General features: G+C 48.5%; 1 protein-coding gene across 2 annotated transcripts in view; it reads right to left on the bottom strand.

Moving 5' to 3' along the window:
* MRPS27 (mitochondrial ribosomal protein S27) overlaps positions 1 to 26,110 on the bottom strand; it is a 67,422-nt gene that overhangs the window by 38,565 nt on the left and 2,747 nt on the right. The window contains exons 2-4 of one of the 2 annotated variants that reach the window (XM_004586259.2): positions 24,647 to 24,724; positions 16,649 to 16,719; positions 13,892 to 13,950 (exon numbers count right to left, since the gene is read on the bottom strand). In XM_004586259.2, the coding sequence (XP_004586316.2) occupies positions 13,892 to 13,950; positions 16,649 to 16,719; positions 24,647 to 24,724 (208 nt within the window). Of the gene's footprint in view, positions 1 to 13,891; positions 13,951 to 16,648; positions 16,720 to 17,808; positions 18,041 to 24,646; positions 24,725 to 26,110 lie in introns of those variants that run through there. The other variant, XM_058656347.1, reaches the window with a different exon arrangement.

Raw genomic sequence — 26,110 nt, 5'->3', positions numbered from 1 at the left:
ATGCAGAAACTCATTTTCCAGGGTAATTGTTTGAGGACGAGGCCTAACGGGGGCACTGAGGTACCTGAGCAGAGCTCTGCTCCGTGGACTCCTGGCCCAGGGCTGGCGGAGGTGGGCTTACCTTCCCACTCTTTGGCCTCTGGAGGATGAAGTGTAGAGAAGTAACACCATGCAGATCTGGTACACACCATCGCTTTAGCCAGTCCCCGAATAACGGCCAGTTAGGTTGCTTCTAGAATTTTTCATAGAGACAATCTGTTGCCTTTCAGTAGATTTTGACATTTGTGTCGTCTTGAAAACATTCTTTAGGCTTCAAGACCACAGAACGCTTCCGTGTTCTGTCTGCACACTCTGCTTGATATCACCTTTCAGTTTTGAACTTTCAGTTCACATGGAATTTATTCTGCTCTAAAGATACAAGACCACGTTAAAAATCCTTTCCTGTCATCTACTCCTTAGGCTGCATTTCCTGTTAGGCAGGCACTGATCTTTGTTTAGCCTCCTGGTTTTTTCCCTCCTTTTATCTACAAGATAATCACATCTCTCTTCAGCTGCCCTGAAGGTGACCCTTACAACCCGCATCACTGGGAGCAAAGTTTATCACAGTACAATCAGGAAGGGAAGAAGGGAGGAAGGCAGCCTGCTCCTCATCCTATATATTTTTCTGTGCGTGTGCCAAGAGAGATACAGAGATAAATGGATGTTTATTTGGAGGGGGGTAAGATCACAACACAATCAAGTATGTCCCAGACATAAAAATAACCTAGTCTAATGGTAAAATAGTCAAAATGTAGTTGCATAGAATTAGCTGGTTCAAGTACATACATGGACTGCTGGGCTACGTTTCCAGGGCAACACTATGCCAGGTTGCAGATTACTTTCTGCAATAATTAATCAAATCACTTACATAGAAGTGGTCCCTTTCACCTGCTTCTGAACTGGCTAGAGCAGCCTGACAATCATGGTCAAAAAGGGCAAGTTGGCCTGGCAGCGAAGATGCGTGGCTTTGACAGTCCGTGTTCTGCTTCCGGTGTTCCACCCGGGGAGGCTGTGGCTAGGGCTGTCATGACTGGGTCCCTGATGTTCTCGCAGTAGACCAGCATTCCTGGCTCCAGCCCTGGCCCACTAAACAAATGGTGATATGTGCAGTCAAAAGACTACTGATACATGTTATAATAGAGATGGACGTAATGCGAGAACATTATACTAAGTCAAACACAAAGGACTGTGTATTACATCACTATCCAGATGAGAGAAGGCCCAGAAATGGAGATAAAGATGGTAAGGCTGTGGGGGCAGAAGTTGGTGACAAGTAACTGCTTAAAGGGTACAGACCTTTTGGGGTGATGGAAATACCTTGGAACTAGTAGGGGTAGATAGATTCCGTAGAACCCCAGGAATGAACTCAACGCCATTGAACTGTCCACTTTACAATGCTATTTCTATGTTAGGTGAATTCCAAAATGAGAGTTAGTAAGAGGTTGAATTGTGTCTCCCCATAAGGTAAGTTGAAGTTCTACCTTCCAGTATGTGTGAACGTGCTCTATTTGGAACTGAGGTCTTTCACAGGTACAATCAAGTGAGGCCTGGGTCACCGATCCCGCATGGCTGGTGCCTGGAGAAGAGATACGCACCCCAGCAAACATCATGCCATGTGATGACAGGCACACAGAGAGGAGGAGGAGGGTATGAAACAGCTTCGCCCCTACTGACATCTGGATTCTGGCTGCTAGAAGCCAGCGGCTGTTAGGGCGGCCCTGGGAAACACAGGCCCAGTGGACGACACGGGCTTAGAAGAAGCAGACAGGAGTCAGGCAAGCCAACCTGGCTCAGACAGGCAGGGGAATCCTGAGTGATTCTACAACCAGAACTGGGAAAAAAGAAAATTCTCCTAACACTGCAGCTGAAGAAGGCAAAGAGATTTCATAAAAGCAGGAAATGCAAGTATGCGTGAGTACCTATTGCCTATACTCTAATTAAGAGGCTTTATTGCACAAGGTGTCACCAAAACGCTGACAGGTGACCAATGCGACCGGACGGCAAGTGTATGTTGGACTGACCCGGAAGGGCATCCTGCTGTCTGGGCACTTCATGTACTGGCAAGCTTTTAAGAGGAAAGCAGCAGATTCTCCCAGCAAAGAGCAGTGCCCAGTTTATAATGCAAATACAATGATTGTTAGGCAACAATGATTGAGCTAGCAAAAATAATTCCATAAATGAAGGGTTTATGTTAGGGATTAGTGATATCTGGCTGGAAAAGTAGGTTGGAACCGAATGATATAAACAGTCTGGGCCATCCTGGAAGTATGTGGCGTCGGAGAAAGACTGAGCCTTGGGGGCTGGGGAGATTGGATCATCATTTTATTACTCTTCCAACTTGTAATCTAGCAAGCGACAGTGGAGCTACTGATAACTGAGCACGTGGGCCACATAGCTTTATCGCCTCAGTAAGGACTGCGGACTTGCAGATGCCTCACAAAGCTACAAAATACACTGAAGCTCATATCTCCCTTTTACAACTGGGAATGGACTGATTCTAACTTGTTAAACGCAAGCATTAGCTAGGCTCTTTACTGAAAAGCAAGCCTGGCTCAGTCAGGAAAGCAGAGAACGTGACTTCAAGGAGACACATGGCACATAGCACTGAGGGAATCAAGAAGGTAGAAAACACCTTACCTAGTTATTCACAAGATTTATTTATTCTGAAAGTCAGATTTAGAGAGAGAGAGAGAGAGAGAGAGAGTTCTTCCATTCACTGGTTCACTCTCCAGATGGCTCCAACGTTCAGGGCCGACCCAGGTCAAAAGCCACGAGCTTCTCCTGGCTCTCCCACATAGGCAACAGGGACCCAAGTATTTGGGACATCCTTTGCTGTCTTTCCCAGGCCAGCACACATCTGGGATGCTGGGGGCACAGGCAAGAGCGTTAGCCCGCCATGCCACAACACCAGCCCAGGGAAGTATTTTTATTTAAAAATGTAATGATTGATCTATTGAAATGAAAGCAAGATTATGATCTAAAATTTGTTGATAAAGTTTTCCCTCTCCTTTGAAGTTACAGTAAGTAAGCAATGCAGCAAAGATGATGCTTAAATGGAAACCCTGGACAGGAACACCCAGAAGGGGACGGTCATTGGAGAGCACACACACCCAGCTGTGCAGCTCTCTCTTTATTCTCACAGGTGCTCGGTCTGAGCAGCCACATGCCAGCGCTGCCTCTTCTCTTCCCCGTCCCACATGATGCTCGTCTGGTTGTTTCTGAACACGGCTGGGCAAGCAGACATCTGCTTCAGCTCCCCCAAGGATGCCTAGATGTGGTATACGCACACTGCCCCAACTCCTATCCTAAGACCTTTCTGAGACGCAGAGTGGAATGTGAGGGAAGCGCACTCAGGGGCTCCCGCAGACTCTGTGTATCTGCTGCAGGCTCAGGTCCAGGCTATGGGCAGACATGTGACAAGGAAAACATTACGGAGCTCTTGGAGAGTTCCGTAACTCGGGACGGAGCTAGCAATGGGCCATTGTCACCAGCAGAGTCATGGATATTTTCTCAAAGCAAGTGTGGTTGAAGGATCCCCAAGTCTTCCCCAAAGTGGGGATCAGGGCTCGCAGAGAGCCACTCAGGGAGCAGAGAGCCCCAGTATCTGCAGATGGGTTCATTTTCCCAGAGCGGTTTAGCATACGCGTGGTGATGCCTATACAATCTTCTATGTTTACTTTACAGAAGGGAAAACAGGCCAGCAAGACTAAGTAAACTGACCAGTTCAGAGCTACCAATTCCAGCCCAGTGCTTACTGCTAACCACACTACCTCCCCAGACCTAAACCCTACACATCACTATTTAAGCTATTTGAAATTGCTTGAAAAATGCACCGTTATTTGCTCACTAAATGGGCTCAAGTCATAAATGAACGGAGGGTGATGACTTTGACAGAGTCGGGACTTTAAGTGGCTATTTGCTTATAGAATGCGGCTGACGGATATTCAGTGAGGCTCAGCTCTAGTGCTGGGACAGGCAGGTGGCGGGGGCACAGAAGCAGACGAGAGGCTGTAGTCACCCTCAACAAGTACAACATTTCTGGCAGTTCTGTAGAACTACATTTAGTCCAAAGTGGGGGGGAAAACAAAAGGAAGCCTGCAGTGAAAATTAAAGATGAAGATCTCAGATATCAAAACAAATTAAAAGAATCTGTACTGTTTTGAGGTAATAAGATAGCAAGGTCCTTACAGAAGCAAAAAGTATACTCAAAAGCTGCTTTTCAGATATCAGGGAACCATGCGAAGCGATCCACAGCAGTTGGCTAAAACAACGTTAGGGAAGAGCTCGAACGATTATTATCTGCGCAGGAAGGTAATACTTAGAAATGAAAAGGGAGAAACACTTCAGAGGAATTTAAAACGACTCTGGCTGTCTCCTTAGCTCACTAAACAGGTGCGCCTGAGCCAGCCACACTGATTTCCCTAAGCGGCATCAGACCTATACTCCGTCCCGAGAGATGGAAGCTATCCTTGTTGCCATGACAGAGGAAGAGCATCCTGAAAACAAGTACAAGGCAGATCCTTAAGATATAAAAACTTGGAATCCTAATGCAACAAACTTCTCAAAGAAAACAACCTTAGCCTCCCGCACCATTGCCTTTCTCAAGTCAAAAGCCTAGAGGCTTACACCAAGTCAAAACAAGTATTATACGACTTTCAGCTTCAGGAGGATATTATTGTTGACTGTTACCGAACAGGAAATAACGTGTTTGGTGCCAGGGAGGCATGGTGGTGGATCATGCCAGAATTATTAGGCTGTCCTTGCGGGAGGATGAACCATCCTATCATGATTCACAAGGAGTTCGATTTAACCTGCTTAGATATCGTGGCGCAAGTAAGCAACTTTTAAAAAAAAGATTTATATATATATATTTTATTGGAAAGTCAGATATACAAAGAGGAGGAGAGACAGAGAGGAAGATCTTCAGTCTGATGGTTCACTCCCCAAGCGGCCACAATGGCTGGAGCTGTGTAGATCTGAAGCCAGGAGCCAGAAACATCTTCCTGGTCTTCCACGCGGGTGCAGGGTCCCAAAGCCTTGGGCTGTCCTCAACTGCTTTCCCAGGCCACAAGCAGGGAGCTGGATGGGAAGTGGAGCTACCGGGATTGGAACCGGCGCCCATATGGGATTCCGGCGCGTTCAAGGTGAGGACTTTAGCCGCTAGGCCACGCTGCCGGGCCCAAAAGCATCGATTTTTAATCTACCTTTAAAAATGTGCTAACACAGTTTTGAAATAGGAATGAATCTTTTTTTTTCCAAATAAAGACTCAACTGTGCAAGCAGCAATTATTAACACACCTGTCCTGACCCTTGGTGGCTTTCCTGGCCCTGTTCCACTCAATCGTCTTACCTTTCTGTAGCTTTCCAGTAAGACTTGTTACCTATCTGGTAGATCAATCATTTTTATTTTATCTTCTAAGTCTTATAAAGTTCTTCTCGGCCCTTGATTTTTTCCATTTGAATTTCAGAGTCACCTTTTCTGGTTCCACAAAACAAAATAATAAAAAAAGAAGCTATGATTTTATTTGGAATTGTGTAAAGTTAGAGATTAAATTTGGGAGCCACTATAAAATAATCTAAAATAAACAAACTGGAAAGACACAGTAAAAGTGGCAGGTACACATCAAACAGTGGTGTTTTTCCCTCCCAAGTTCTTTTTTTAAGGTTATGTAATTATTTTTTTCAAAAGTTAAGGGATGACTTTTACAAAGGGGGGAATTACATATATTTGATCCTAACCTGTGTGGTCACAGCAGACCCGTTTCCCACACAACAACTAGGCTTATACAAATGGAGACTCTCAGTTTTGACAGTAGGGGGGAAAACAGTAAAATAAAATATACACTGGGGGATGCTGACAACAAACAGTACACAGCTTTAGCCTTTCTGAAATCAAAGCCAAAGCCACGCACAGCAGTTCCTCAAACTCTATTTCAACAGTGTTAATGCTCTCAGACCTTAGGAAAAAACTCCTTTTTTGCGTCAAACATGCACTTCGGGTGCAGGTTTCTGCACACTGCTTACCACGTCTCACCATTTCTCTGAAGATGACTCTCTGCTGCCCCCTCCTGGTGTAGGACCGCTATGGGCTTCGCAACGCCAGAGTTTGGATGTTTTTGGATGGTCTCGAAGCTTCCCCTGCAAGTGATCCCTTTCCAATCTGGGTTCTCAGCCTCTACCAACCTGGAGCACCTACTGCCCAGTCCTTTACCTCCACCTTGATGCCCTTGATGCCCTAAAGGTGAAGATTTTTTTTTTTTTTTTTTTTACACATTATACTAGCATTCAGAATACATTTTCTCTAAAGAATGGGAAAAAAGTCCCATGCTACAACATACGTCAACCAACACTAAATGTAAAGCTTAATGAACAACCTTCTCTGTCCCAAACCTGTTCTAAAAGCTTTCGAATATGGATTTTTTTTTTAAATTAAGAGGCAGAGAGAGCACATATACTTGTTCCTGTTAGCTGTTCACCCCCCACATGCCTGCAGAGCTGGGGTGGGCCAGGCAGAAGCAGCGAGCCCAGAACTCAACGTGGGCACCAGAGATGTTAACTGCTTTGCAGAGAGCCGAGACTCAAATCCAGCACCCAGACTGTTAAGTAACTACACGGCAGGGCTGACAGATGGCCGGCCTAGCGCTCACCCCCAGGCCGACAGTCTCGAGTCCACCACACTCTCATTCATCTACTTGCTAGCTTATTTGTAAGTAGGTTTAATCATTTGTTGCATGAGGTTTGTAAATAGGTTTAATAAAGTTTGTCGCATCGCTTCTTATGGATGAAACGTTAAGAAGCAACCCCACATGCACCCGTGTGGGAGACCCGGAGGAGGTTCCAGGTTCCCGGCTTCAGATCGGCGCGCATCAGCCGTTGCGGCTCACTTGGGGAGTGAATTATCGGACGGAAGATCTTCCTCTCTGTCTCTCCTCCTCTGTGTATATCTGGCTGTAATAAAAATGAATAAATCTTTAAAAAAAAAAAAAAGAAGCAACCCCACAGAGCTAAAATAGATTTATAGGAGATTCAGAGAGATCACACTCAGAGTTTAAAAAAATAATAATAAGCAGAGGAGGCACGTGGATGGAGCTGAATTTGGGACAAGCCTTAAAGTACAGGTTGTATTCTGTTGGAAACAGGACGGAAGAGCGCGGTGAAGACCCAGTGCAGGGCACAGAGCAGAGCCATCCTGGCTGGCTGGAGCCTGACAGCACCTGCCACGCGCAGTAACTGGCCACAGCCACTCGTGGCGAAGTCAGCGAATAAAGGGCCCTACCGACCCAGAGGCAGGAGAGCCCCAGAGGTTTCACCTCAACACCTAACACCTGGGCTCCTCCTGCTAAAGCCATCAGGGCTTTTAGCAATGATGACGAACGACCAAATCGGCTTTACTTCTTGGGGGCATCCATCCTGGCCCTGTGCCGTGGCCAGTCCCTAATGCGCCGTCAGAGCCTGGAGTTGGTCTTAAGGGCAGGTTTAAAGTCCCCACACTGCTTATTACTAGCTATACAGACACTGATAACAATCAGATTAAAATCCAGTTTGCCTTTAAAAATAATGGAACAGACTGCAAAGTATAAGATCTACCAGGTCAACATAAACGTAAAAGGAAATCAACCACAGGCAGTGACAGCAGCCAAGACTACCCAGGAGAGGTCACATCAAACACTTCCAGTTCCCCAAGTGTCCAGACACCCGGCATCTGGAAATACTCAGACCTGTATTTGCTTCTGGCCACAAAAACCATGAAGCAATCAACTGAAACTTCTGTTTCCACAAATTTCTCCTTGCTTCTTCTGTTTCTCTTCTTAGCTCTCCCTTAAATATGGGATCAGCTACTGAAAAGATCTCTGAATTATCTTCAAACTGTCATACGTGCAAAACTCTACTGAAGCAGGGTCGGCAGAATAAATAAGGCTATCATTATTCTATTACAGAATAATAAGGTTATATTATTATTTCTGCTCCACGGCTGTAAATTCGATCACCTCAATTATGACTTCACCACTGTGAAAATACCAGCACGGAGATTATTTTTGTTCAAAGGATTTTGTACTGTGGAAAATCAACTAGGGACATAATTGTTTCAAGGGGGAGGAATATAATTTCACCGTAAGTTAGGAGTCTCTTTGGTTAAATCCACAAGGGTTCTGAAGCTGTTAGATTTATCTTAACCTTCTCCTTTCAATCACACATATATGCAAGATAAAATGTGCCTGTGGGCCTTTCAGAGAAGTATGACAGAAAAAAACCAACCACATGTAGCAAGAGAACAGCTCCTGGGCAGTGTGGGAACATGCCTTCTCATGCCACAAACTTTATTAAACCTATTTGCAGATAAGCCAGTAATTGCAGTGAGGCCTGTAACCCAAATCCAGAAGAGATGAAGAGGCTCCTTGTCCGTCCTGTTTCATTTGACATCTCTTAGTTTTCCATTTAATAGGCACGGTTAAGGTGAGCAGAACATCCATTGCACTGGGTTTTAGAGGTGGTCTCCAACCAGGAATGCCTGCTGTTTGCCAGGTCAGCCAAGGGACTCATGGAAGATACAGGAGGCCAAGGCACCTTGAGGAAGAATATGCTGGAAGCCCAGGGCCGGCCACAGACGCATCCCTGACTTCCTCTCCCCGATTGACTGCATTCTGGAGACAGGGCATCAGCAATAGGGTGTCAGGCAGGACGGGTCAGGAGAGGCCATGGCACCTGCAAGGTCACACGAGAACCTGAGACTCCCCCGTGGTGCCGCTGCTTCCAAAACTGAGCACGAGAGCCGGGACTGGGGGCGGGTCAAAGCGAGGGCACACACGAGAGCCAGAATGGGTGCAGGTTAACGTGGCTAGGCCACAGGACCAGCTGGCAAGTACCCGGACTAGGTGCAAGTCATGTCAGGCTGGACCGCAGTGCCTCCAAGCAGGTGCAAAATCCAAGGACAGGAGCATGCCTGGGAGGGAAACTGTGGGAACTCCTGTTTGCTGTACCTCTCACTGGGGAGGATGAGAACCAGGGCCGGGGTGGGCCAGGCAGGACAAGGCAGTGGCACACGTCAGCATACAGGAGGGCTGGCTAAGCTTCAGCACACACGGCTGTGCACGAGGGCTGGATGGGATATGTGCTGTGCTGGGCCAGGCCAGGCTGCAGCAGAGGCTGGCATGTGCATATACCAGGGCTGGGGGCAGGCCTGGTACGGGTTACTGGGGGTTGCCCAGCCTAAGGCCATGGCACCTGCTGATGTAGCAGGCTGGGCCACAGCACCCGTCGGTTCACATGAGGTATGGGGCTGGGTTAGAACTGACCAGGCAGCTGTATCTACCAGTATGTGCACTGGCTACTGCAGGTGACAGACCGCACTTGAACATGCATCGGCTGGTACACACAAGAGTCAAGGTCATCCCAGGTAGGGTTTCTTGAGGACCTCCACAGCTGGACTACTGGACTCAGACCCTGGCCACAGGGAAAAATCCAAAAGACGTGCTGTCTGACCTTGGATTGCTTGTGCTGCGACTGGGCCTCCTCAGTTGCTGATGCCTGTACAGTGGACGGCACATCCAGATGCACATGGGGGACATGATGGCCAGCTCAGCTAGGCCAGCAGGGGGCGTCAGCTGCCTCATCAGGGAGGGGAAGTCAAACAGGTTGGACAATTCTCCTGGCCAAGCTTTGCAGCATGTTCCTGGGTCTGTGGATGCACTAAGGTGGACTTTGTCAGCCAACAGACCTTGGAAAGATTTTCTTAAGCCTGGAGCAATGAAACCAACAATCTCTCAGAACTATCAAAACCACGCAAGTAACACCCTTGGAACACTCTTCCACAACGATGGCCACCCCGCACCCCTGGGTGCTGATGGAGTTTGACAGCAAGCAGCTCCCTCGTCTCCTCTGCAGACGCCAGAGGAAAAAAAAAGGGAAAAAAATGAAATATATGTCCCACCCACCTTATTACCTACCTGATCCACCTTATCTTAATCAGAGGCCCACATGAGCATGCACCCCTCAACTATATAAATAATATTAAAAAGAAAGTAAAAACTTAAAAAACATACATATATTACTATATTACGGCAATAAAATAATAACAAAGGCATAAAGATGGCTTTCTCACACAGACACCAATGACACTGGAATATAATTATCAAGATGGGAAGAAATCCTTGAACTATGGAAACATCTGAGCGACTAATACACGAAACAGAACGACCTTGCCTGGGTTTCACCACTACCGGGATTTCTACACAGTGATGGACACGGTATGTCCATTTAGCCGCTACAGCAAATCGGTGCTGTTTGTTAGTGAGAAAGAAACAGTTGCTGTGGATGGTAAGGTCATCTGTTGCCTGTGCTCAGAAGTGAAGGAAATGCTAAATGTTACCGCAAGATTAGCAAAAAACAGCTTTATCCAGATTTGCAGGCTTCTCTTACTTTTCTCTCCAGAGCCTGAGACACAAAGCTGTTTAAAGAAGACACAGCTTTCTTGGCAAAAGTGCAGCAAAGGTTGTCTGGCAACACAGGCCGGCCTCTCCTTGCAGGTGCCTTGGCGCCCACCTTTGCCCCTGTGGCCTCAACCAGTGTCCAGCTCCGTGGCTGCTCAGAAGACAAGGTGAAAAGCGGTGCGTTGTTCAGTCAGCTGGGCCGACCCCAACCCTGCAGTCTCAACGGGACAAGTCACTCCTGCGTCCCGCGGTCTGATTCCAGCTGTGTTTTCTTTCCCTACAGACAAGTCACTCCTGCGTCCTGCGGTCTGATTCCAGCTGTGTTTCTTTCCCTACAGACAAGTCACTCCCGCCTCCCACGGTCTTCTTCCATTTCACTCTGTTTTGACCTTCTCGTTGTTTCAATCTAGCCCTCTTGGTTTGTTTTCCTGTTACATGTACAGAATAGTGTCGGTTTTTGTTTGTTGCTCCTGGCGGCACGTTCCAGTCATCTTGGGTCCACGTGTCCACTGCCGGCCTAAGTAAGAATGTTTCATGTTGACCCTCCCCACTGATGTCTCAGTACCAGCCTTTCTATCCCGGGACCGGGACTGCTCATGACCCTAAACTGTAAAGCCTGCGTGCTTCATAGGCCTCCAAGGCTCCAGCTGTCTCCTGGGGTGTGTGGGCGGTAACAAGGGCACCAGGAACCGCTGGAACTTGGAACGGTTCACTGGCACACCCAACACAATGGCAGACGCTCAGTCAGCTCTACATCATTCCAGGTTTCCAAACTGCTTTGGCTCCAGTGGTCCTCACAGAAGAGCTTGGGGAGATGTGGCAGCTCTGATGTGCCAGCAGAGCCTGGCACCCACAGGCTGTGGGAAGGCCAAGAGAAGCCTGGCACACATCCTAGCACTTGCTTTGCTCCTACAAACTACCCAGGGCAAGAGAAATCCTGAAGCCAGGTCAGTAACCTATGAGTCGTCTAGGATTCAAAAGGTGTCTTTACATCCCCTCAACCCTATGCATCCCGGCATCGCAGCCATCAGAGATCTCAACTGCAGGTTGTACTGCGGAGTGGTGGGCTCTTGCATCTACAGGATAAGCCAGCCTGACTTCACTTCCTTGAGAGGAACTCCAGGAACTCATAACTTCCAAGTCGTAAATGCACTGAGGCACAGAAATGCTTTGTGTATTTTCATGTTTGAAAGTAGCAGTGAGACACTTAGCAATCTAACCAATCTCCGTCATGAACATCTAGACAGAGCTTTGCACATTTCAGTTTCATACATTCACAACGAGGACACGAGGAAGTCAGACATTTTCTCAAAAGCAGACTGTAAGCTGAGAAAAACAAATGCAGTTGTTTCATGGTACTAGGAGGGAAGAACCAACAGTGGTAAGTCCTAACTAGCACATTAGTTCTAATTAAAGCAAAGGACGGGGTGTGACACCAAGCACTGGTCTGGCCACGATGGGCAATAGCCCTCTGAATGATCCTTGCAGCACCAGGAAAGAGCCATTCTACCAAGCTTTCAGAAACATTCCAGGCCACACAAAAGCGGACACCATTTGAGAAGCGCTCGTTACAGACCCTGCGGGCAGGACTTGCCATACTCGGATTGTGGGGACAGGTAGTGTGTAACCTAACTCTTCACTACACACCCGGCACCTCCGACAGGATCCACCTGACAGGTGTTTCGAAATACTTACTGAATTGCTGAAATCAACAACACATCACAGAATTTCTTCTAATGCAATGGCATTTTGTTTCACAGATTCGAATTAGAAGATAAAATTTCTATTTAGAATTCAAACGCAGGGCCTAGCGTGGTGGCTAAAGTCCTCGCCTTGAATGCGCCAGGATCCCATATGGGCGCCGGTTCTAAATAGGAATCATAATAAAAAGCAGTTGTACAATCTCATCGATACGTGACAGGGGGACTGAAAAAGGAGTCCTTGATTTAATGAGCGTCAGGTATCACAGATTTTTGCTACTATTGACAATGCTCTATTCTACATACATCTTTGTACACATGGGTAATTACACCTGCAGCTTAAAATGCAATCGTTCACAGCTGTGAGAAAGAAAAAAGTACTGAATGCAGAAGATATTTTTACATCTAGTCTTCATTGGGAATAGATGTCAGTTTGTGTAACATGTCACCGTTTGTATAGAAAATACAGACACAGACTGAGCACCTTTAAATCAGAAATCACAAATCCTGAATGCTCTACCAGAACTGACACTGAGTACTGCCATCATGGGACCTTTCTGAATTCAAATGGTCAGGTTAAGAGTGTTCAACTTATAAGTCTACTCAAACATTCCCAAATCCCAAACTCAAAAACCCAAGACTCTTCTGTTCTCAGCCGTTTCAGACCAGGATGCTTCCTTCACCTGTGTATATAAAGGAGAATGTTTCCGCCTGTAGATGTAGAAACAGGCCTCTCTGACACACGGAGAAACATCCATGGAAAGCAACTGGCTGCGGCAAGTGAAGTTCACAGCGTATGGGGACGGGGTGTTACGGAGTAATACACGAACGCAATACCTACAATACTGGCATGAGCACCAGTCCAAGTCTTGGCTGTTCCACTTCTACTCCAGCTCCGCTCTCACGGGTCCGGGAAACGAGCAGAGAACAGCCCAGGAGCGTGGGTCCCTGTCACCCAAGGAAGAGACTGGGGTGGAGTCCAAATACAGTTGCAGGCTCCTGGCTTCAGCCTGGCCCCATCCAGGCCATTGTGGCCATTTGAAGAATGGGCCAATAAGTGAAAGATCTCTGTTTTTCCTTCTATGTCATTCTGCTTTTTTTTTTTTTTTTTTGGTTAATATAAGACAAGTTATATGGGGCAGGCATTAGATCTAGTGGGGAAGCTTCGAGCATCAGCCTGCATCTTGAATTGGAATGCCTGGGTTCAAGGCCTGGCTGTTTGATAATATGTACCTTAGGAGGTGGCAGATAATGGCCCCAGGGATTGGGTCTCTGCAACAGGGGTAGGAAACCTGGACTCAGTTCCCGGCTTCCATCTTGGGCCTGGCTGTTGCAGGTCTTTGGGGAGTAAACCAGCGGACGAGAGTTCTACCCATCTCTGTCTCTCAAGTAAGCGAACAAATTAAAGAATTAAAAATGCATATACTCGTGAGAATGATGTGCAGAATTGCACCTGCACAGATTATTAATTACAACACTGCATATTAACAAGAGTGTGACTGAAAGTGCCTTCCAACAGGGAACTGATTCAATCCGAATTTCATAGTAGTATGATATATGTTGGAGTTAAAAACGAGTAGGCGCTGTATTTACTACTATGGGGAAAATCTCTACAATAAGAACATAGAAGCAAGGGATATGTTATTATGCATTATATCGTGTTTTAGGCGAAAAGGAGGGCTGTGAAGTCACCCAGCAGGAGGCCAAATCATAGGGAAAGCTTACTTGTAAAGGTAATACTCCGCGTGGTCCACCTCTTCTCGGGAGGAAATGTTGTCCACAAACTACAAGACAGGAAAAGAAACCCCCGGTTGAATAAAAAGCATGCCGCAAACCTGGCCTAGACCCACACTGACTTGGATAAAGAACGCGCACTTCGCTGATACGACGCTAGGCTGAATGGAGCAACGGTCACGTGACAGGGTTCCCTGCTGGAAACGCTCCCACGCAGCACAGCCTTGAGTCGAAAACTGCTTCCGGGCCAAGCATGAACCTAGCTCAGAGTAAGGAGGGGACCGCTCCTCTCGCCACCTGCAGCCAGCCAGCACCCTCTCTCTAAACCCCGAGGACTCGTGAGGTCCTGAACTCCCAGCACGCAGGGCGCACATGGCTGAACGGACGAAGACATTAGTGGTGGAAAAAACCACTGCCTAGAACATGAAAGTCTGAATCCAGATAACTTGGCTTGCAACCCGTTTTCCTATTCTGATTCCGCGTTTGCTTTGGGCTGGTCCACCTGATGCCTCTACCAGCAAAATCCCCACTAGAAGCACAGAAGCCCCGTATTCCTTAAACCAAAGCGAAATACACAGGTTTATGATTCTACCCTAGAGATTCAGATGGGGAAAAAAATAAGGAGGCAGAGTGGGGGCTAAAGCATGTGGTGAGTATAATTAAAAGTCCATGAAGAGGGTATGTCAAAAGTAGCGAAAGGTTCTAAAAGGCCCAGAGATCCCTTCCAGGGCAGCCAGAATATGGTTCAGGCAGAGGATCTGTAGGGAGAAGCAGTTCTCTGGAGAGCTTGCTGTGTGCCATAACCAGATGGCACCGTCCCTCTGGGACCGAGCAGCTCCATCTGCACAGGCAAGGGAAGTCACAAAATGTCCCTGGGAACGCACGTTCACCCTCCTGCCCCGTCGCAACGGGCACTGCGCATCAGCGCACACACGTGAACCAGGGCCCTTCTCCTTTAACACACCAACTCTGAGCTTACGAAATTAGAGCTACGACAGCTTAAACTGCTCCCTATGAGAAAGGATCTCAGCGGCCAGAAAGGAAGGACCAGGATGAAAAAGAAAGCTCATTTGCTCCCTGTCCACCTGCCACCCCAATACCCTGCGTATTTATTCACGTGCCATTCATTGCTACAAGAGCTTTCCCAACTCAGATGGCACTGGGGCAGCACGCCCTCCCGGAGAGGGTGACCTCACTGTTCTCCTACTGGCCATGAGGAAACGGACAGGGACGGCTGCAGAACCAGGGTGAACTCATGACAAAGGACAGGACCCAGTGATATCCGAGGGAGGCGAGAGAACTACCTTTTATTTTTAATGTTTAAGTCTTATTGGAAAGGCAGAGATTCAGAGAGCAATCTTGCATCCACTAGCTCCTTCTATGAATATCCAAAGCAGGTTAGGCTTTACAAAGCCGGGAGCTTGGAACTCAAGCCGAGTTCCTCACGGGGATAGCATGGATTCAAGGACTTGAACCAACTGCCTCCCAGGATGAGGTTACCAGGACACTGGAATGGGAGGAGCAGCTGGGACTTGAACCCGGCCCACTGACAGGAGAAACGCCTGCCTCAGAAGAGAACTCTGATGGCCAGAAATAGCGGGGCCTCAATTCTAGCCTTTCAATGTATAAGCTGTGTGAACTTGGGAAAGTGAATATATCACTCCACAATGTATATGTAAAATGCAATGATGCTCGCCTCCCATGGCTGCTCTGAGAATGAACACAAATACAATTTGCGAAAAAGGTGACATGCCTGGTCTAGGGGTGGAGAATGCCGCTTGGCACGCCTGTACCCCATAGCAGAACGCCTGGGTACAAGGCCTGTTCTGCTCACTTCCTGCCAGTGAGCACCCTGGCACGCAGATGGTGGCTCAGGTGCTCGGATCCGTCACTGGTTTGGCCTGCACCAGCTCTGGCTCTTGTAGACATATGGGGAGTCCATCAGCAGGTGGAAAATGTGTCTCTTTCTCTCTGCTTTTCTAATAAATTTTTAAAAAGAAGAAATATGAAAACTGGCTTATAAAGTATTTGGTAATGGTTACTATGATTTACTATTCCTCCCCCGCACTGCCTTGCAAGGTAGCCTAGTGGCTAAGTTTTCACCACGCGTCTGCCGGGATCCATACAGGTGCTCATTCGTATTCTGGCAGCTCCACTTCCCATCCAGCTCTCTGCTTGTGGCCTGGGAAAGCAGTCAGGGACAGCCCAAAGCCTTGGGACTCTGCACCTGTGCGTGGGAGACCCAGAAGAAGCTCCTGGCTTCAGATTGGCTCAGCTCTGGCCATTACGGCCACTTGGAGAGTGAACGGTCAGGCAGAAGATCTTTGTCTCTCCTCTCTCTGTATATCTGCCTTTCCACTAACAAGAAAAATCTTAAAAACTAATATCCATTTTTCTATAGTTTCTCAAATACCAAAACCAGTACCAATACTATCAATTAAACACTACTTTGAGGAGTTGTACTCCCAAAAATCACAGTATTATACACCGCAAAGTGTTATTTCCTAGAAAAGTGAAAGATTAGGTGTACAGCAGCTCCAATTCCATAACCACTAGCACTGAAGTCGGGCAAGTTCACAACCTCTTATTTTGGCCAAAGAAATCTCCTGCTACATCACAGAATGTCTATGAGGAGGTGACAAAAACATGGCCTACTCTGGAAAAAAGGCCACTAAAGAGGCACATTCTTTATTTGCCCAGCTTCATCTGCAGAAAGTGCCCCCTTGAGTTCTTCCCGAATGTTCTTACCCGTGATATTGTTAAAGAGCTCACTGGCAACTTCCTCTCGTACGTTTTGTCCATCAAAGATGCAAGATCAGCTGTGAAGACAAAGGGGAAGGGACCTTGATAAATAAACACGAGTCTGCAGGGCTCCTGCCAGATGGCTGCCAGTTCACGCAGTCAGTATCCAAACAGATGCCCTTTCTTGCTCTTTTTCAGAAACTCACTTTATATAAGCCACAGAGAATAAAAGAATGCGTTACACGGCTCAGCTGTGCAGAACCTGAAATCCAGCAAACCACTTGTATATACTCCTTGAGCAAACCAGAGAAGCACCCGTCTTACTGATTTTTGGCCTGAATGAAAGTTTTCAGCAGAACATCGCATGAACGGTCGGTTTTTTTTAATGAGGTTATAGAGTAGACAAAGATCTGAAACCCTTAGGACATACACTTTCCTAAATATTTATTTCACATCATGTCACTGCCTCTCAGGTTTCCAGCCACCCCACTCACACTCTCCAGCCAAGCATCAGGTCGCTGGGCCAGGGCATCTCTGTCCATGTATCTGCCTCCTACGCTGTTGGAGAGGACAAATGGTGTTGAACAGAAAACTCTGCCTTGTTCACAGAGTTCCCACGGCTGTTTCTCCTGCTTTCTGAACCATCTCCAATTCAACTGTTCCTATTCTCTTAGCTCCCACTCTGGGCACCCCTTCGAATCCCCCAGGTCTGGCCACGAACAGTGCTGACTGCCTAACTGACTTTGGCGGAGGAAAGTGTTTGAACCCTTCATTTGGGTGTTTTATTTTTTTAGTCAAAGGAGTTTTTTTGGTTTTGCCATTTTTTAAAAAAAAACATGTATTTGTTTCTATTGGAAAGGCAAATTTGCAGAGACAAGAGACAGAGAGAAAGATCTTCCATCCATTTGTTCATTCGCCAGATAGCTGCCATGGCCAGAGCTGAGCCAATCCAAAGCCAGGAGCCAGGAGCTTCTTCCAGGTCTCCCACAGCTTTGGGCCATCCTTGGTTGGAGGAGCTTTTTAAGGGATCGGTAATGCATCCGAGGCACAGGTAATTCCTGTCTGAGGTCTTTCTTGAGGTGAGGAGCCTCCAGCCCAGACTGCCTTTGCCCCCCACCGAAGGTCCTGAAGCAGCACCAACATGCCCCTGGTTTATCTCAACCTACAGAATTCAGGTCTCCGTGTGGCAGTCAGGCCTGGGAATCTGAAGTTCTGAAGCCCTGGTGTGGGCACTCACGCCCATTCCTGGCATGGTCCCTGCTGTCTTGGCCTTTGGTTAAGTCAGGAGTGCCAGCTTCACATCCATCTTCCCAAGCTGTCCTTGCCGTCTGCAGCCTTCAGATGTTGTGTGTTCCCTAGGAACCGGGCATTTTCTTTGGCACATCCCTCTGAACAGAACCTGGGCATCTGTGAAATGCCTCTCTGGAACACGCGGTGCGGCTGTGTGTGTGGGAGCCGTGGCTCCAGGAGCCTGTGGCGCTGGCCTCCTGCAGGCCGCAGCTGGCCAGCGTCCCTGGTCGCCCCGCTCTCTGCCGTTGTCCGCCTCATCCATCACGTCCATGCTGTGACGTCAGGTGGCCAGTGGCATTGTGTGTTGCGCAGCCGATCTTTCTCTCACTGGCAACCTACGAATGTTCTTCATTTGTGGCTGCTCTGTAGTTGTTGCCTCTCTGGAGGCCCCAGGCTGATTTCACTTGGCTGGAAACGCCTCAATGTGGGAGACCGACGTGGTGAGTGGGGCCCACTCAGTCCCGTTTGCTTATGTGTCGAATGTGATTTGCAACCCACAAGGAAACAGGGCCTGGAAGCCTTCTGCATTGAGGCGATGACTCTTTCGCTTGGGGAAATAGAGGCAGCTCCTTCTGTTGCTGTCAGCTCGGCATCAGGCTCGGGCTTCCACGTGTACTTGCTTATTGATTATCTCAGTGTCTCCTTACGGCTTCATAGTGGTTTCTTCCACTAGGGAGTTATAACAACAAAATCTGGTCCTGGTGGCTCCACTTCCCATCCAGCTCCCTGCCTGTGGCCTGGGAGAGCAGTCGAGGACTGCCCAAAGCCTTGGGACCCTGCACCCACGTGTGGGAGACCTGGAGAAGGTTCCTGGCTCCTGGCTTCGGATCGGCACAGCACCAGCCGTTGCGCTCACTTGGGGAGTGAATCATCAGAGGATCTTCCTCTCTGTCTCTCCTCCTCTCTGACTTTGTAATGAAAAATAAATAAATCTTAAAAAAAAAAGTTTCTTCAGTGAGTAATTGTTGTTAATAATTTGGGTCTATTTGTCCAAATGTCTGTTTTTCCCTTAGTTTTAAAAGGTGCTTTATTGGGTCTGGTGCAGTAGCCTAGTGGCTAAAGTCCTCGCCTTGTACATGCCGAGATCCCATATGAGCACTAGTTCGTCTCCTGGCTGCTCCACTTCCCATCCAGCTCCCTGGGAAAGCAGCAGAGGATGGCCTGGCACCTTAGGACCCTGCACCCATCTGGGAGACCCAGAAGAAGCTCCTGACTCCTGGCTTCAGATCAGCTCAGCTCACTTTGGGGAGTGAACCAGCAGATGAAGATCTTTACCTCTCCTTCTCTCTGTAAATCTGCCTTTCCGATGAAAATAAATACATAATGAATCCACAAACCCTGTGGAAAATATTTTGAAAACGGCTTCTTCTACCAAAAGGGTACCCCAAGAAAACCGCATGGCTGAGCGGAGTGAGATTTCATAAACACCAGGTAATAAAGGAGCAAGTAAGGACAGGATTCGAATTGCTGTAGCTCAGGTTCCTACGTGCACGGACACCCCGGGGCCACCCAAGGCTGCATGCTTCCAGCCGAAGAAATGGCGTTTCCTGGGCCGAGCTCAGGCAGAAAGAAACAACACCCTAGCAAGCTGGTTCTCCAAGTCCAGATTTATAGAACAGTGGAAGGCAGGGGCGGACATTAAACAAGGTAAGGATGCAACCAGCATACCCACAATGTGGGACCACACGAGTTGCTGTTTTCAACAGATAAATTCTGAGAGAGAGAGATGAGATCATTTAGAGACTTCACGCTGAAATGTGTGCACCTTGTCTAGACCTCAAATACAAAGCTATGCCTGTACAATCCCTTCCTTTAGCCGGGAGACCTGTGCAATGGGATTTGCTGAGGCGGAGGGAGGAGGAAGGACTGGCGGACATTGGGGGCACACGGGGTTATCCCCCCACCCCCAAACCTCTGCCTGTTTCTACAAAGATCCGGAAAGAGGCAGAACAAGTGGGCAGCCCCGGCGGAACCTATGTGGATCCTGTTCCTACTGAAGCACGAGCAAGCGTTTCTGAGTCGGGGGCAGGACACACGGAGCGTGGCCTGCGTGGGCAGCTTCATGCTACGTGCCCCCGCACGCTGCTCGCTCCACCCTAACAGAACACGCCCGGAAGCCGGGGACCTCAGCCCGCCGGAAGGAGGCCACGCCGGCCCGCGGCACCGCCCCCCGCCGCCGCCCCACCCAATAGGGACTCGACGAGCCGCTGCCTCATATCGGCCCTCCCGGCCCCGCCAATCAGCGGGCTCGCTCCGAGCGCCTCACGTCCCTCCGGCTCGCGGCGCCCAATCAGCGGGCTCCTCCGCATGAGGCGCGCACACGTTCCCGCGCCCTCACCGCGGCGGCGCGTCCGCAGCGCCCATGCTGCCACCTACTGCCCGCCCGCAGGCACTGCGTGCGCCAGGCGCGCTCCCCAAAGAGCGAGGGACAAGGACAGCAGGAACAGGCCCCTCTCCCAAGCAGTGTGAGACACTGCGGTAGAAATTCCGAGTGGCTGCTGGGAACGGCCACACCACACTCTGCTAAGGCACACCGTGGAAGCTCAAGTTCTGGGGCCGGCTGCTGTGAGGGTGTGCACCAACAGATGAAAGGGAGCGCTCTCCTCACTTTGCCTTTGAAATTTAAAAAAAAAAAAAAAATTAAGAAACTGTATTTCACCCCACGGGTTTTCACACCTGCTACACAGCAGGCACTGCATGCAAATGACAGCAGAAAGCTGCAGACACGCGGCTGGGACCCAGCTCTCTGCGTCCCTTGGTGCCACATTCGCCCTTCATGTCACACTGCACGGGGAATGTGCTGGGTGCGGGGTGCAGGACACACAGCGCCTAGTCTGGGCAGAGGGCCCCACATCCATGGCGACACCCAGGATTGCTTTTGTAAGTACCCTAGCCTGACTGGGAAGGAGTCAACCGCCTCCACGTAACACTAACCCAGTGCAGGTCCTTGAACAACCACAAGTTGCTTCTGCTTCCTCAGGTGCCGGTGCCAAATCCCTCTGGGAACTGTGTGACTCTATCCAACCCCAGGACACCCAACTTGGCCTCCTCATCTGTGCAGAGAGCTAACAGCACCCTCCTCTGGAATCCATCCATGGCACATCAGAACAAGTCTGCCCTTATACACAGGGGTGATTCTCGGAGTCCGTGTTGGGATCACGGTTAGAAGAGTGGTCCCCTAAGGAGCGATACAGGCATTCCTGGCCTCCAGGAGGAGTGGCAGACAGGGAAGCTGGGTGACCCACAGTGTGTGGGGGCTGTCCCACGCAGCCAAATGTATGTTACCATTGGGGGCCAGGAATGGATTATGGCAGGGCAAGGAAGAACCGTGGGCATTCAGGCTGGCATGACTGGCATGAGCTCGTGATTTCTAAGAGAGATGCATGCATATGTATTTACATAGGGCTTTTTGTTTCTCTAGGACAGAGCAGGAGCTCCCATCCGTTGGTTCAGTTTCCAGATGCCCTCAGCCGCTGGGGCTGGGTCAGAGTGAAAAAACTCATCCAGGCCTCCCCCGCGGGTTGTAGACACCTAACAGGACCCGTCACTGCTGTCCCCCGGAGGAAGCTGGGGTCAGCAGCCAGGGTCGGCGACTGAATCCGGGCACTCCAGTGTTGGGGGTGGGTGTCTTAACCACACCCTCCCCATATATGTGTGTATGTGTGTGCATATCTTGTAGCTCTGTCCACTGCACGGGCCAGGAAGTACAAACGCCAGAGTAGCGTCAGTGTGAAATGGCCTTAGACACCAAGACCTGGGTGGAAGGTATTCTTTTGCTAACTATGGCAGCAAAATGGGTTCAGGTAATAGGACGAATGGATCATAAAGCTAAGGAGACTTCTGATGAAACGCAAGACGTCCGCACTGCATTACAGCATCTCCCCCAGACAGGCCCTGAGTCAGAAAGGAGAAAACCCATAATTCCACAGTGGAAAAAAAATCAGACACATCTGACCGGGGGATCCACGCCAAAGTCATCGGTGAAGGCGACTGCTCTGATGGGACAGCGAGGTCCCCGAGAGTTCTCTGGGAATTCTGGATGGAGAAGTAAAGATTCACTGGGATCATGGGAAACAACAGACAAACCCAGAAAGAGGAATCTTCTCTTATGAAAAGAAACAGAGGAGCAGGGAAGGTAGGCAGTTAGCTCGGCAGTTAGACACACCACATCCCAAGTCACGAGGGCTTGGGTTCGATGCCTGCCTCTGGATTCGCAGGTCCTACTAACGTGGGCTCTGGGAGACGCAGCAAGGCCCCTGCCACAGCAGCCAACAAATGGCTGACAGATCTCTCTTCCTCTCTCTCTGCCTCTCAAAGTTAAGGGGAAAAAGAGAATGGATTCTAGGAAAAAAAAAAATGACAATATCATTAAGAAATGACAAACAAGGATAGCTTTATCCTTTACCACAACGAATGTGGTTTATTTTGGTTCATGATTTGGAGGGTCACAGTGTACGATCGGGGCGAGCTCATCAGTTGATCCATCTAGTGCGATTACAGGATGACGATGGCGGAGTGTGTGCCAAGAAGGACCACGTGGTGAGTCAGGAGGCACACAGGGAGAGGCCAGGCCCAGCTCAGGCTTATACACCAACCCTCTTGGAGAACTAGCTTCCAACCCGTGGACCTTCCACTAGGCCCACCTGCTAGGCACTCTACCTGGACCTGGCCTCCACCCTCCCACCACCACGCGTACAAGAACTGGGGAGCCCAGTGATCGAACAACTACAGCACACAGTAGAGACATGATAACCAAAGGCACTGTCTGACACTAAACTGAATCTTGTATTGGAGGAGGAAAAATGTTTTCAAGGACATTCTTGGGCCAACTGACAAAACAGGTAATTAATACTGGAGTACTACATCAGAGTTAACTTCGCTTGAGTTACGTAGGACAATCTCAGTACATTAGGTAACAAGCTCCGATTTACTCAGGGTAACAACCTATTATGTAAGCAACAAGCAAGTAGCTACTAAAAAGTGCACATGCAAACGTACGTGTGTGTGTGAAGAGAGAACATGAGAAAACACACAAAGGATCACAATGGAACACGGGGCGAGTGCAGGGAGAGGACAGAGAAGAGCTCTGTGACCTTTTACAAGTTTCAAATGGCTTAAAATTAAAACAAAGATGTGAATTACATACTATACCATCTGTGACACTGCATTCACTCTACTAAACACACACACACACACTCAAAAGCAGAAAGCCCCGAATCTGTTGGAAGCATGCACTATTCATTTGTGTAAACCCAAGGTGTCATTACGACAGTGACAGTCCTGGTATTCAGGTTCACCACACCTGTCCCAACACTCCGTCGTCAACACTGATGGCGATTCCACACTAGGCACCCAGCCATGTCACTGTGCCTTTCCATGCAGCTTTTTCTAAGCCATCTATTTAAACATTAAAATCTATATTATTCACTGCGAGATGCTTCCCTTTTGTTTCTCCTTAGTGTCATGATAAGGAAGCTGCATGGCTTTCTTTTTCTTACAGCCAACACGAATTTACTCAAGGGAAATAAATTCGCAGAGGTGGCCAACGGCCAGCATGCACAGAAACCGAAACGGATTGGATAGTATTATGTGTAGTTACATGATATCAACTGTGAGTTGAATTTCAGGGTGATAAAGGAAGAGCATGACCAAGTCTTTGCTAGAAAAAGGCTGTGCTGAGGCGCTCACGGCAAGGGTCAGACCACAAGGTCCCTTAGAGTGGCTTCAGATCCGCCAGAGCTCTGCCCACACCGTTCCAGAGCTCACAGCCAAAGCTGCTCGCACAGTTGCACTGTCAGGGAAGAAACTTCGAGAGCTCCAGCAGGTAGCTGCTAATGACGGCTACAAGCTACGCATGCGCTCTGCCTTCGCGAGAAGAACCCACTGGCCAGAGGGATCACAGGTCTTCCCTGACTTAAGCTCAACAAAACAACAGCTGGACAACTACGAGAGCAGCACTGGCGTCAACACAAAACCACACGAGTCTCCTAAAGCAGGCAGCGATCTGTGCGGCTCAGCAACAACTGGATGGTGGCCTGCATAGGTCAGGAGGAAGCGTTCAGAGGGTCAGGGATCTTTGAAAGAGAGGCTTCTTCCCATAAAATGGGACACAGGAAATGGGAGAAAGGAGGCACAAGTACAGCTCAGCAGCTGGAAAGATGCTAACCAAAGATGTTAACCCCGCACGGCTCACAGGAGGGCTTAGACTTTGCTTCCTAACCTCTCACCTGGTGATGAACTAGACGGATCAAAACGAACCCTGAGGACCACAGGACGCCTGAAGACAACCAAGAGACTGAAAATAAGAGGGATGAAAGTATGAAATACAAAATGCGGTCTGACAGATACAGCCTGCATGGAAACCAGATGATAAAAACGGACAAGACACAGGAAGTGAAAGAAGTGCTTACGTAACATCGGGAGACCGTCAGGACAGCCGTGCGCGGAGGAGACAGAGAAGACAGCACGGGCGACTGTCTCCCCCTAGGCCTGCACTGTGCTGCTCTGGCCTAGGCACCGGGAACGCCTCACTTCATCCACCCAACACCCGAGTACACAACGGCCTCCCTTCATCCACCCAACACCCGAGCACACAGCGGCCTCCCTTCATCCATCCAACACCCGAGTACACAGCGGCCTCCCTTCATCCATCCAACACCTGAGTACACAGCAGCACCTGCATGTGCGGAGCACCCGGGAGTGACATTGACCTACCCAGGTGGCAATCTTCTTTCTCTCTTGCTTCCCACTGGTGGCTGTCCACATACGCTGCAGAGAGCAGGGACCGCTCACCTGGGGAAAAACACAGTTATCTCAATGGGCTTGGCTTCACGATAGGTGCACTTTCTATTTGTTTTATTAAGCATTTTTATATGTTAACTACATGATTATATACACACATATATATACATACATACACACACACCATATATATAATACACCATATATAAAAATTGTAATACCATACTGACACCTTCCTGGTTCACAATTCAGTTCCTAACAAAATGCACTCAATTTGTGGTAAGTGGAAGAGGTAACAAACCTGAAAATTTCCACCATCACCTAATGGGTCAAGATACTGACACTTCTGTCCCAGTAACCTTAGGGGTCAAAGCCATTTTGTTGCCACTGTATTGCCCATGTGAGACCCAGAAGACCTTCCTACAACCGGAAACAGCTGCTGAGTCGCTGCTGAGCTCACTGATTGAGTGCCTCCCAATTATTTGTCAAAGCCTACAAACATGTCCATCTAACATGAAACAGCATATGTAGTGAAATTTCACATAGGGCAAAGCGTAGTATGTTCACTGAGTGACCCTGGTAGAAACAGGAAACTCTTTAAGCTGAAGTTCAGACAACAAGATGGCACAGTGTAGTCCCAGCGACAGGCACAAGGCCCGGCCTATGCCAGTACCCAGTAAACATGAGCTCAAGAAATTTCACTCCAACTAAAAACTTCTGGGACCAGTGATGCGGAGAAGCGCGTTAAGCTGATGCCTGCGGTAAGAGCATCCCACAATGGAACAGCAGTTCAAGTCCTTGTTGTTCCGCTTCTAATTCAGCTCCCCGCTAGTATGCCTGGAAGGCAGCAGGTGACCCAGGTGCGTGAGCCGCCGCCACCAATGTGGGAGTCCCAGATGGAGTTCCTGACTTGAGCCTGACCCAGCCCTGGATGTTTCAGTCATATGGGGAGTGAATCAGTGGATGCAAGATCTCTCTCTCTGCCTTTCAAATAAATAAAGTCAATATTGGGGAAAAAAAAAAGTAAACAAAAACTTGTACAATCACCTACAGAAAGAAAGCAAATAATTGCAAATCGTTTACCTGATAAGAGACTTGCACCTGAAAAACATAAATAGTGCCTACAAGTCAAAAATAGGAAAGACAACCCAACTAAATGGCAGGCGAAAGATTCAGTCATTTCTTAAGACACATACAGGAATACAACACATAGCTGTCTTTGGGGATTGGCTCCAGGATCCCTGTGATATAAAAACTTACGGAAACTCGAAGTCCCTTATATAAAATGGCATGATATTTGCATATTACCTAGGCCCATCCCTGTCACATGCTTCAAATCACCTCCAGGTTACTTATATATACCTACATACAATGTCAATGATATAGACATAGTTGCTTTGATGAATGGTTTAGGAAAGAATGACAATTATTATATAT

Source organism: Ochotona princeps, chromosome 28 (assembly GCF_030435755.1).
Source record: "Ochotona princeps isolate mOchPri1 chromosome 28, mOchPri1.hap1, whole genome shotgun sequence".
Taxonomy (NCBI): Eukaryota; Metazoa; Chordata; class Mammalia; order Lagomorpha; family Ochotonidae; genus Ochotona; species Ochotona princeps.
Note: the sequence above shows the minus strand (reverse complement) of the source record. Positions and strands in the feature narration are given on the sequence as shown.